Here is a 13,504-nt window from a genome sequence, read left to right as displayed (position 1 = left end):
AAAAATACTTTGTTCACTTTTGCCTTCAAAAAAAGCTCTCTCGAAAACAAGGGAAAAAATTTAACTTTTCTGTTATAATATACTCATATTTCAGAAGAAATAGAGACATATGGAGGTGCAATTAATAACTTGAAAAAGATAACCAACACTGAAATTTCAAGCCATTGTTAACAAGCAAAGAATGTATCACATGACCACCCACATATCACAAAGACAAGACAAAATAAAACTAAAATTCTGTTTTGGAGAAAAGAGTCTTCCTCACTTGTAGCAAACAACAGTAAAAACAGAAAAGTGATGAATGCCACAAAAAGTGGAAGAGAGATGAACAATTTTTTCAGAACTCAATATCGGAAAAAGGTAAGGGAAAGCAGACACCAACATGTTTGTTTGAAATGTGGGTTCAAAACAGTTGGAGCTTTCAATGCCCCTTGTGATGACCATCATCAGCAGCAACGTGGCATCAACCACTGAATATAGGCCCCCTACAGACTTTTAAATTCTCAGTCACTGCTCTCCACTTGGAATTCAACAAAGAACATACCGTACTTGGTCCATCTATATATTTTCCATTCAGATTGTTCCTCTACCAATTTGTTTATTTTCTTTTCTCTCCCAGTAATTCCTAATATGCATCTCTATATCATCACTGAACAAACCTTTGGTTTTAAATAGCTTTCACATTTAAAATCCATGACTCACTCCAATAAGTTACAAGTGCCAATACACAACTATTGCACACTTTCATTTTTAAACACATTTGAATCTTTGTTTTGAATGCCTTATTTATTTTATTGAATGTATTCCAGACCCTTTTGGCACTTCTGTTTATTTTTATTGCTTTCCATACACTTTCTTTCAGCTGCCTTCAACATAAAAATTAAAATGTATCTACAAGTTCACTATTCATTATAACTATTTTTTCTTCTCAATGTGTTGGCTTTACATTGTTTTATTATAATTTATTTTCAGTCAGTCCCCTTAATCCTTAATTAGAGGTCATTAACAGTTCTCCCTCCATTTCCCAGGAGAACCAACTTTTGCAGTCAACAGGATGAATATGTGATCACAAGTACTTAGCAACACACAGGAATCATTGCTCACATAATCGAAGGATGGCCTAGATATAAACTTTTTAAATATAATGTACTCCTTAAGACGATAAGCACTAGTGGCTTGAAATGCAACACAAATGAATTAATGTTACACAACATTAACATTGAGGCTGGTTGCATTATAAAAGAACAACCTTCACTGTCACTTATGATGTAAAAGATAAGTGACTAGTTTCTGTGTGCATCTACATCTACATCTACATCTACAGCTACAGCTACAGCACTGCAAGCCACTTTACGGAGTGTGCCAGAGGGCAAACTGCATACCAGTGTCACTTCCCCCTTTTCCTTGTTTCAGCTGCAAATGATTTGTGAGTAGAATGATTGCCGGTAAGCCTCTGCATGAGCTCGAATTTCTGTAATTTCATCTTCATGGCCTTTTCATGAGAGATACATAGGAGGAAACAATTTATAGGCTGACCCTTCTCGTAATGTACTGTCTCAGATCTCTTAACTGTAAAGCATACCATGATGCAGAACTCTTCTCTTGGAGCATCTGCCCATGGAGGTGGCTGAGCATGAGCCAGTAACAAAACTTTATGTTCTTCTTTGGATCTTGTCTATTTCCCCTATCAGTCATATCTGGTACGCGTCCCCGACTGCTGAGCAGCTTTCAAGTATTGGTCAAATGAGGCTTTTGTAAGCTACTTCCTTCCCTGATGGACTATATTTCCTGAGGATGCTTTCAATGACTCTGGGTCTGGCATCTGCATTACTGCGATTAATTCCATGTGGTCATCACACTTTAAATAGCTCCATGCACATGCTCCTAGCTATTTTATGTAAGCAACTGCTTCCAGTTACTGTTCTGCAATTGTGTAATCACATAATAATGGATCTATCTGACTATGTATATACAATATGTTACATTTCTTCATGTCGAGGGTCAGCTGCAACTCTTTGTTGAGCCTCTTATTACATTTTGCTACAATTTTCTAGCACTGCGATTTCGCTGTATATAATTGCAGCATCTGTGAAAAGCCTCATGAAACGTAAGACATTATGTAATAGGTATTTATATATACTGTTCAAAGTAATGGTCCTAAATGATTAATGGAAAATCTCATATAAAGATGTGAAACAAATACTAACAAAGAGATAGAAGGTCTGGCCAGTACTTACCTCAGCTCAGTACAGCTGAAAGATACACAAAAAACAGAACCGAATATTTACGTTCCTAGCTTTCAGAACAAATGTTCCTTCATCAGGGAGGAGAGAGGGGAAAAAAAGGAAAGAAGGGACATTATATTCAGTTACTCACAACCCAGGTTATGAAGCAACAGGGAAAGGAAAACAGGGAGGGTAGCAAGGATGGAGGCATGGTTGTCAGAGGAAAGCCGAAGATATTCTACTGTAAGTACTGTGCCAGCTTCAAACCAAAGAGGATGCATACAGAAGTAAAGAGGTATATAGTATAAAGATAAACACAACTATGTAGGATGAAAAGATGCGTGAATGGCTAAAGAGGAAAGGGAAAGAGGAGAAGACTGAAAAGTAAATGGGAGTGAGGTGGTTTAACATAGGTTCAGTCCAGGGGGATGGCGGGATGAAAGAATGTGTTGGAGTGCAAGTCCCCATCTCCACAGTTCAGAGGGACTGGTGTTGGGTGGGAGAAGCCAAATGGCACATACGGTGTAGCAGGTTCCTAGGTCCCTAGAATTATGCTGGAGGGCATACTCCACTACTGGGTATTGGACATCTCCTTCTGATGACCTCACCCTCTGTGCCCACCGACTAACTGTACATCTGTTTACAGCAGATGCTCCATAGCCTATGCACAAGCATTTGTGAATATTCCCCACAGTTTCTTTCTCTGCAATTTCTTCAATGATGGCACATTGCTTGTAATGTAAATCACCTACAGATGCCACTATGAAACTGTCCTGCAGCTACAGTATCTGCTGAAAGTGACTGAAACTTGGCACACTCACTCAGGAGACATCAAATAATACATACACAACATTTCGCATTCGTAGCATTGTTTTTGGCTGGGAAAAAATAAGTGGTGCATTACTTTCTGGGCAACCCTCATATGTGAAAACAAAACTAAATTACTGTGTATAAAATAGAAATTGCATCTGTTTGGCTACGAAACAGCTGCTATACTGCATATTGGTCGAGTGAACAGTACATTGTCTAAAAGTAATAATAAGTACTAAATATTTGCTTAGCTTACCTCAAGAGACACAAAACAACAAATATATACAACTTTGCTAAAATAATTTACAGTATCTCTTAGCACTGAGCCACTAAAGTACTTACATAATAATATACATTTTTAATTTTTTCTTACAAAAAGTCAAATGATTTTTCAAAATTATCTCTTGTTGTTGTTGTTGTTGTTGTTATCTTCAGTCCTGAGACTGGTTTAATGCAGCTCTCCATGCTACTCTATCCTGTGCAAGCTGCTTCATCTCCCAGCACCTACTGCAACCTACATCCTTCTGAATCTGCTTAGTGTATTCATCTCTTGGTCTCCCTCTACAATTTTTACTCTCCACTCTGCCCTTCAATACTAAATTGGTGATCCCTTGATGCCTCAGAATATGTCCTACCAACCCATCCCTTCTTCTAGTCAAGATGAGCCACAAACTTCTCTTCTCCCCAATTCTATTCAATACCTCCTCATTAGTTACGTGATCTATCCACCTTATCTTCAGCATTCTTCTGTAGCACCACATTTCGAAAGCTTCTATTCTCTTCTTGTCCAAACTAGTTATCGTCCATGTTTCACTTCCATACATGGCTACACTCCAAACAAATACTTTCAGAAACGACTTCCTGATACATAAATCTATACTCGAGTTAACAAATTTCTCTTCTTCAGAAACGCTTTCCTTGCCATTGCCAGTCTACATTTTGTATCCTCTCTACTTCGACCACCATCAGTTATTTTGCTCCCCAAATAGCAAAACTCCTTTACTACTTTAAGTGTCTCATTTCCTAATCTAATTATCTCAGCATCACACGATTTAACTTGACTACATTCCATTATCCTTGTTTTGCTTTTGTTGATGTTCATCTTATATCCTCCTTTCAAGACACTGTCCAATCCGTTCAACTGCTCATCCAAGTCCTTTGCTGTCTCTGACAGAATTACAATTACTCATGTGTATGTTGTGAGATATGAGTGTTGACATATTCATGCTTAGAACAGTGACATTAGACTATCATGTAATGTACTCATTGCCAGAAACAGAATAAAGTACATTTTCACAGGACAATTAATTCATCAGTTATAGAAGTGGATAGACAATATTCCAAATACCCAAACAAAATTACTAGCCGCCAGCTACTTCATTTTCAATGAACAAATAATGGTATTGGATTATTTTTCCACTACATGAGCAAAAATAGCTAGTAACATAATAATGGTAAGACCAAATTCCACATGGATAATTACATTTCTAAACAAAGTAAATGACTGTGACTGTGTTATAGTCTCACTACCAGCAGTTGGCATAAACCTCAATTGATGTCATAAATCATTCATAAAATAATGTTCACAGGAGCTCAGTCCGTCAGTTCACCTGATGATGGCGAAATGTTTGATCGCCAAAATATTGTGCCCGTTGGACACTGTAGACCGGCAGTACACCCGTGGATATTTTGATTATCAAATACGCCGGGAGAAATTCAAGACTCACATTCATAAAATACTTCAGCGACCACAGTATACTACCATAAAACAATGATTGTGTTAATGACACCTAAATGGTGAACCACAAGACAAAATATGAAAAACTAAAAGTAAAAAAATTGACTACATACAATTTGATAACTCTTACTTTCTGCAACAGGAAATTAAATGCACTGTAGAATTATCAACAATATCTATACCTTATAAAAATTTCTCAGGAGAGCTACACTTTCCTCTTTCGCTCCTTCAATTGCCGCCAGGTGACCATCACGGAGGAAACTTTGTCCATTCTTCATCACTAGCTGTATTAGTAAGCGAATACTAAGTTCCAATGTCACAAGTCGTATTCGACTATCTGAAGATACAGAGAAAGAAACAAGTTGAGTAACAATACTATTTAATAAGTATAAGAGAAAGTGAAATTGGGTCATACTGAAAAGTCGATATTAATGATTACCATACAACTTAACAGGATAAAATAACAATGTGAAAATATGAAAACTGGGGGAAGTGAAGAAGACACACTTCCTTTTTTTCTGATATTTCCTTCGTGTTCTCAAGACAACTACACATCTTACAACAGTATAAATGAAATATGTGACAATAATATTAATAACACACTACTACAAGTGTCCAATTCAAAATATTCACACACACCATCCAATAGCACATGATAAGCGCTGATTGAAAGCTACTCCTACTTATGGAAAACTAAGTTCTTACTGTATTTCTATACGGGCGTGTTTAGACATTCCCCAATAGAAAGTACGCCATCTAATGAGTTCATTACTACTATCCCATTTTCACACAAGAAGCCATTCCTGTTTCCTGTGATCAGAAATACACTCCTGGAAATGGAAAAAAGAACACATTGACACCGGTGTGTCAGACCCACCATACTTGCTCCGGACACTGCGAGAGGGCTGTACAAGCAATGATCACACGCACGGCACAGCGGACACACCAGGAACCGCGGTGTTGGCCGTCGAATGGCACTAGCTGCGCAGCATTTGTGCACCGCCGCCGTCAGTGTCAGCCAGTTTGCCGTGGCATACGGGGCTCCATCGCAGTCTTTAACACTGGTAGCATGCCGCGACAGCGTGGACGTGAACCGTATGTGCAGTTGACGGACTTTGAGCGAGGGCGTATAGTCGGCATGCGGGAGGCCGGGTAGACGTACCGCTGAATTGCTCAACACATGGGGCGTGAGGTCTCCACAGTACATCGATGTTGTCGCCTGTGGTCGGCGGAAGGTGCACGTGCCCGTCGACCGGGGACCGGACAGCAGCGACGCACGGGTGCACGCCAAGACCGTAGGATCCTACGCAGTGCCGTAGGGGACCGCACCGCCACTTCCCAGCAAATTAGGGACACTGTTGCTCCTGGGGTATCGGCGAGGACCATTCGCAACCGTCTCCATGAAGCTGGGCTACGTTCCCGCACACCGTTAGGCCGTCTTCCACTCACGCCCCAACATCGTGCAGCCCGCCTCCAGTGGTGTCGCGTCAGGCGTGAATGGAGGGACGAATGGAGACGTGTCGTCTTCAGCGATGAGATTCGCTTCTGCCTTGGTGCCAGTGATGGTCGTATGCGTGTTTGGCGCCGTGCAGGTGAGCGCCACAATCAGGACTGCATACGACCGAGGCACACACGGCAAACACCCGTCATCATGGTGTGGGGAGCGATCTCCTACACTGGCCGTACACCTCTGGTGATCGTCGAGGGGACACTGAATAGTGCACGGTACATCCAAACCGTCATCGAACCCATTGTTCTACCATTCCTAGACCGGCAAGGGAACTTGCTGTTCCAACAGGACAATGCACGTCCGCATGTATCCCGTGCCACCCAACGTGCTCTAGAAGGTGTAAGTCAACTACCCTGGCCAGCAAGATCTCCGGATCTGTCCCCCATTGAGCATGTTTCGACTGGATGAAGCATCGTCTCACGCGGTCTGCATGTCCAGCACGAACGCTGGTCCAACTGAGGCGCCAGGTGGAAATGGCATGGCAAGCCGTTCCACAGGACTACATCCAGCATCTCTACGATCGTCTCCATGGGAGAATAGCAGCCTGCATTGCTGCGAAAGGTGGATATACACTGTACTAGTGCCGACATTGTGCATGCTCTGTTGCCTGTGTCTATGTACCTGTGGTTCTGTCAGTGTGATCATGTGATGTATCTGACCCCAGGAATGTGTCAATAAAGTTTCCCCTTCCTGGGACAATGAATTCACGGTGTTCTTATTTCAATTTCCAGGAGTGTATTTTTGTAGCTATATAGTAATTGTAAAGCTAACAGAGACAGCAAAGGAGCCTGAAGAGCAACTGAACGGAATTGATAGTGTCTTGAAAAGAGGTTATAAGATGAACATTGAGAAAAGTAAAACAAGATAATGGGACGTAGTCAAAATTAAATTGGGCAGTGCTGATAGAATTAATTAGGAAATGAAATACTGAAAGTAGTAATGAATTTTGTTATTTGGCAGCAAAATAACAGGTGATGGAATGAAGATGAGAGAATATATAATACAATTTGGCAATAGCAAGAAAACATTTCCGAAAAAGAGAATCTGTAAACATCAAATCTAAATTTAAGTGATAGGAAATCTTTTCTGAAGATATTTGTCCAGAATGTAGATTTGTATGGTGGTGAAGCAAACAGACACAACAAACAATTCAACAAGATAATAACAGAAGCTTTTGAAATATGGTGCTACAATCAGGCATCAAGCACCAACTCCTTTGGTATTGGAGGGAGGGAAGTAAATGTGTGTGTGTGTGTGTGTGTGTGTGTGTGTGTGTGTGTGTGTGTGCGCGCGCGCGCTTTGGACTACAGAGTGCAGACAACAACATAGTGAATATAGAATCATACCCAAAACATGTATTATTTCATGGTGTATTTGCTAAATTCTTAGGGATTATGAATGTCCTACATCCACACAAAAAGATGAAGCTCCTTTCATTAACAAAAAACTTGTCATATTAGCAAACAACTGTTTTCTGACTTTAAACTGCGTCCTTATGCTTGATAAGTTATGCTTGATAAGTTAATCAAAATCAGTCTACTTGGTGACAGGGTATAGGAAGCTAACTATAGAATGTTGTTGGAATCATCTAGAAAATTTGTGCAACGTCTGTCAGAAAATAGATGACCATCAAAGTATCTATTTGTGACACTATAGCATAACAGGATAGATACAATGATTCTACTCATCAAGTGGAAAAAAAAGAAAGAAAGAAAAAAGAATTTACAGCACAACCTGACTAAAAAAGGGATTGACTGATAGGGCACAGGAGAACAGACATGTGTTCTCCTGCCACTGCTTGCTGAGTGGATTTTTTTTATCAACTCTATTACTTTGTATTGTCAAAAATTGATTATTTTCATTGTTAAAGTATCTATTTGAGTCCATAGATGTATGTTTTCATTCATTTCACTGCTCAAAGCATACATGCACGTCTTCCACTTAATTTTGCCATAACTCAACCGTCTTCACCTTCTGGCACAGTGAACAGACAACTCTGTGTGAAACCTCTTATTCCCTGTATAAAATTTATCAATTTCTTGATATTTTTCCTAGTATAAGGACATAGTCCAATGTCAAAAACAGCCATGTACTCATACACTCTGACAAATAATTCCTTAATAATGCAACTAATCTGGTTCTTTTGTATCAATATAGCATTCCTTAGTATTATACAAAAGGGGCTAGGAAAGATCTGAAATACAGCACTCCATTTCCCTCCAAGTATGTTTACATTTGTCCAAATAGCAAAACAAACTAACTTAAGAATTCTAGTCTCATTTGCCGGTAGTAATGACTTACATAAAGGAAGCTAAGTGGGGTAGGAAAGACTGGTAAGTAGTTCCATTGTGTAATTTGTCTCAAGAGCCAGCAGAGGGGAGTGGTGCAAGCAAATGTCTCGAGATTAGGAAGATTGTCCACACTGTTGTAAAACTGACTGTTTCAAGGAGTAAATTCAGTCTCAGCCACATTCCTTTCTACCAGTCAGTGAGGAGAAAGCTGCAGCAGAGAAACTAACCTACCCCCCCCCCCCCCCCCCAAAAAAAAAAAAAAAAAAAAAAAAAAAAAAAAAAAAAAAATATCTATCTATTGTGGAGTCACACAAGACATTTCATAAATGTTCAGTCTTAAGTGAAATCTTCAGTAACTTCATTAGAAAATGTAGAAAGTGAATTTTGCAACTAGACGATGCTCACAAAACAATAAAAATTGATTACTGCATGGCTAGAATTATTCTTCGCATAGGATTTGAAGAATGGAAATAGAAAACTTTCTGAACGCTATTTTTTCACAAAGCCTTTTCATTGCTGTTGCATTCTATATACTCTTTTGCTTGTCCTTAAACTAGATTCAGGCATCAAATCAAGGAGAAAGTCCTTCAGAAAAGCATTAGTAAAAGTCTCATGGTCTTTCTGCCATGCTGTGCTTTCCCCTAAAGTTCCAAATTTTAAAGGATATGAGAAGTGGTTTTTGCTGTCTACAGTTCTAACAGGTGTCCAGGAAGGAAGGACGAATTTGAATTTTGTGCCATTTCGTCATATGATGTTTGGCAGCCATGGTTTTTTCAGGTTTGTTATCTGCGATCCTTCCCATTAGTAGTCTGACAACTTTTGTATGGTGAGCATTATTGTTTGATGTTTCTTTTCATCATGGAACAGATGACAACCGAGCACTGCATCCATGTGATAAAAAGTTATTACAAAGACAGGAAAAGTCCCACAGCAACCATTCATGAAGTGCATGTGACACTCAGATGCAATGCTACTCCAACTGAATCATCAGTTCGGAAGTTGACCCGGAAGTCTGAGACCATGGGTACTGTTTCAAATGTTAAGAAAACAAGACAACCGCATTCAGTTCGAACACATACACTGCTGTTGAGCATGACAATGTGACCGTAAGTCACAGAGAAGCGGTTCACTGCCAAGCTCAAAAATCGAATTTATCACTAAGTGCATTGTATGAAATACTTTCCAAAGGTCTGAAAATGCGTGCATATAAGGGTCAACTTACGCAACAGTTGAAGCTTGCAGATCATGGAAAAAAAAGAGACTGATTTGTTCAATGGCCCTTGGCTCGACAAGCGGAGAACGAGAACTTTACAAAAAGAATAATTTTCTCAGACGATGCACACTTCCACCTCAGTGGGCATGACAATAAGCAGAACTGCAGAATTTGGGATAACAAAAAAATCCACGAGTGACTGTGGAGGATAAGATGTATCCACAATGCATCATGACTGTGTGGTGTGGGTTCTGGGTAGGAGTGATTGGCCCATACTTTTTCAAAAATGGTGAGGGAGCTGCTGTCACTGTGAATGGCGGCCATTACCAAAAAAATGCTTTCTGATTGGATTTTCACTCTTAGTGAGAAAAATGAAGATTTTTGGTTTCAACAAGACAGTGCGACATGTCACACACCCAATGAAACGATTGTGCTGCTGAATGAAGTTCAATCAAAAAATTATCTCTTTGCATGGCAACCTGGAGTGGCCTGCCAGATCATGCTGTCTTATGCCTTGTGACTTTTTTTGTGGGGATTTGTGAAATCAAAAGTGTACATGAACATATCACAAACCGTACACCAATTGAATGATGAAGTTAATAGGGTTATTAACAGCTGCCCACCAGATGTTTGTGATAGTGCAATCTAGTACTTCAATGTATGCACTGCTCTTTGCCAAGCACGCTTGGGTAGTAATATAGAGGATATAATTTTACATACATAAATGGGAGAAGGTGCTTAATATGTCTGCAAAATAAAACACACACACACACACACACACATTTTCAATAAATTTTGTATGTTCTACAGCATTTTAATATTCGCCCCTAGTTCCCTGACACCCTCTATTTGTATTAACTTAATGCTGTATTTCTGTACCTGTATTATAACAAATAGAACATAGTGCCTCAGTATTAATGCCACATTGAACAAAAGCTTTCTTTCTGGTATTTTGCTGAAAACTGACATTTTCGAGACAATGGCTGTGTACAAAATACAAGCTAAATCTTGCAAACAGCTAATATAAACTACATCAAATGCAATATAAATGTGAGCAGCCTTCTGAAGATGAACCTCTTGGTTCAAATCCGTTAACAGCAATATTAGAATTAATAAATAGCATTATTAACAACAGCTAGTTGCTGTTTCCTTTTTTGCCAAAATTACCTTGTAAAAACTTGCTTATTGGCACTGTGGACCAGTCAGTCTTTATGGTACAGAATTTTGAACATTCTTAATAAAGTATTTATTTTCTGATTTATCTCATTATTTATTGCAGTGATATGGTGAGCAATAGAATTCTGTGATACCACAATGACTTCTCAGTTTTTTGGATACAACTCAGTTATGTACAAATAAAGGTACATTGTTTTTACATTCTCCAGACAAATGTCAGGTTTGGTACTTAGCACATTTCCCATTTACACTCTTCAATTATTCCTCACACAAAGGGCTGTTTCAAGTGTTCTCAGACTGTGTGTATTCTATATATTACAATTAAAAGATTATGTTAATATGCAAGCATACAGTTGTTGAGTGAATAAATACTACATAAACATTTGGGCCGCAATCCTTGTTCAGTCCCAGTACTACTCTTGCCCTGTCCTCTGGCAGTGATTCATCCATGTGAAAAACTACAAGTTGCACCATGATTTTAGTCCCATGTCGATCTGTAGGTCCCCCTATTTATTTCTAAATCAGTCTGTCAGCCAGCAGATCGGAGAAAATCAAGCCAATTTTATGTCCAATAGAATCAACTCCTGCGGTTATCAAACCAAGCTTCAGAATGGATGCAGAAATCTGCACAATCAAGACTAAAATAAAATTCTGAAAAAAAAAAATCAAATAAATACCATCTTCACGTCATCTGAAAACTGAGCAGCTGCATGCAACAATAAATCATCATCTTGTATCAATGCTCAATGAACAGCAGAGTTGTTTCTCTAGTGTCGCTTACTACAAATCTCAACCAAAATATAGCATACAGTTATTGAGAAAGATTTCCTAGAACGAGCATAGTACATTAGATATTATGACATGGACGTTAGGTTAGGTTAGTGTTTTTTAACCTCCCGTCGACAACGAGGTCATTAGAGACGGAGAGCAAGCTCGGGTTAGGGAAGGATGGGGAAGGAAATCGGTCGTGCCCTTTCAAAGGAACCATCCCGGCCTTTGCCTGAAATGGTTTAGGGAAATCACGGAAAACCTAAATCAGGATGGCTGGAGACAGGATTGAACCGTCGTCCTCCCGAATGCGAGTCCAGTGTGCTAACCACTGCGCCACCTCGCTCGATCCCACAACAATTTTGGAACACTTGGTGAAGGAAATTCATAAAAGGTTTATTAAATCAATGTCGGGGAACACTTAATCCCGACATATGATACAATTTTTATCAGTTGCGGCAATGTAAATTCTCTAGTGTATATTGTTTTAATGGAAATAAGTTACAACTGTCTGTGCAAAAGATTATAAATGAAATAACATAGCGTAAAAAAGAATGAACTGATATTTCCCTTCTGTTTGTTTGTGCAAGCTATGCTTAGATGTGCAGTGTGTTGACAATAATAATTTATCATTATATAAGATACAAGTCACTGTTTTTTTCCTCTTATTAAATCTATTGTAATAAACAGACTGGCTGTATTTTACAAATGCCAATAAATTTAGAAATAAGTGTTATTCATATCAGGAAAAAAATGTATGAGTTTCCTTGTTCCAATGGAATTTTAATCACACACATTTTTGGCATTTGGAAGGAGTGTTGTGTGTTCTCCAACGAAAATTGCATCTGAAGCCAATGAAGGAAGCAAACAAGTTTGTGTTATGAACAGAAGGCATTAAAGATATTTTTCCATAGTGGATGAATTCAATGCAATGTAGTTTTGCAGTGTAAAACAAGTTACAATTTCACCAGATGGTATATTCATGATGGTACTTATGACGGTGAGGACAGCCAATTGCTCACAAACAGCCATTGATAAATATGTTTATAGAAAAGTCCAATGAACAAAATTATACTACAAAACCAATGGTCATTGGCCTCTCAGACATGACATGCAGTTCCTTCTGCTAAATGTTGATATTGAACAGGATATAAGATCCGTTAAATCTGAACTCAAGGGGGTAATCAATAAGCCAAAAATTGATTATTTTAGGACACTCCTCAGAGACATTCACTGGATTGATGTTTGAAGTGCTCATGGCATGAATGAAAAATATATAACACTTTTGCTAATAAAGTGCTTATCTTATTTGAACACTGTTTTCCCTCACAACTAACCAAGGCTAGAGCAAGGTCAACAAATAAGCCATAGATTACTCAAGGAATGCAGGTATCTCGTAAAACAAAAAGAAAACTGTATCTTACAATCCGAAACAGTTCTGATGACGCAATAGCACATTACAAGAAATGCTGCAAAATGTTAAAGACATCAAAGCAAATACATTACAAGGAAATATAGACATATAAGATAACAAAATAAAGGCAATATGCGATATAGTGATGGAGGAGACCAGTAGAACCAGACATGAAGAGGGGCAAATAGCTTTAAGAGTAAATTATACATTGGTGATATATGTGTATAGTGTTGTAGAACTTTCTAACAAACATTTTATAATCGCTGCTGAAAAGATGGGGTTGTCAGGTTCTGTAGATACTGCCATGGAATACCTCAGACCAGACATTTCAAGTAACTTCCATAATATGAATTTGACCC

At 38.8% G+C, this 13,504-nt stretch overlaps 1 protein-coding gene across 5 annotated transcripts in view; it reads right to left on the bottom strand.

The window, feature by feature from the left end:
* Positions 1–13,504, bottom strand: part of LOC126335531 (protein CLEC16A homolog) — a 232,100-nt gene that overhangs the window by 108,156 nt on the left and 110,440 nt on the right. For all 5 annotated transcript variants that reach the window (XM_049998900.1, XM_049998902.1, XM_049998903.1 and 2 more), the window contains exon 12: positions 4,956–5,110. In XM_049998900.1, the coding sequence (XP_049854857.1) occupies positions 4,956–5,110 (155 nt within the window). The remainder of the gene's footprint in view (positions 1–4,955; positions 5,111–13,504) is intronic.

This window comes from Schistocerca gregaria, chromosome 2 (genome assembly GCF_023897955.1).
Source record: "Schistocerca gregaria isolate iqSchGreg1 chromosome 2, iqSchGreg1.2, whole genome shotgun sequence".
Classification (NCBI taxonomy): Eukaryota; Metazoa; Arthropoda; class Insecta; order Orthoptera; family Acrididae; genus Schistocerca; species Schistocerca gregaria.
Note: the sequence above shows the minus strand (reverse complement) of the source record. Positions and strands in the feature narration are given on the sequence as shown.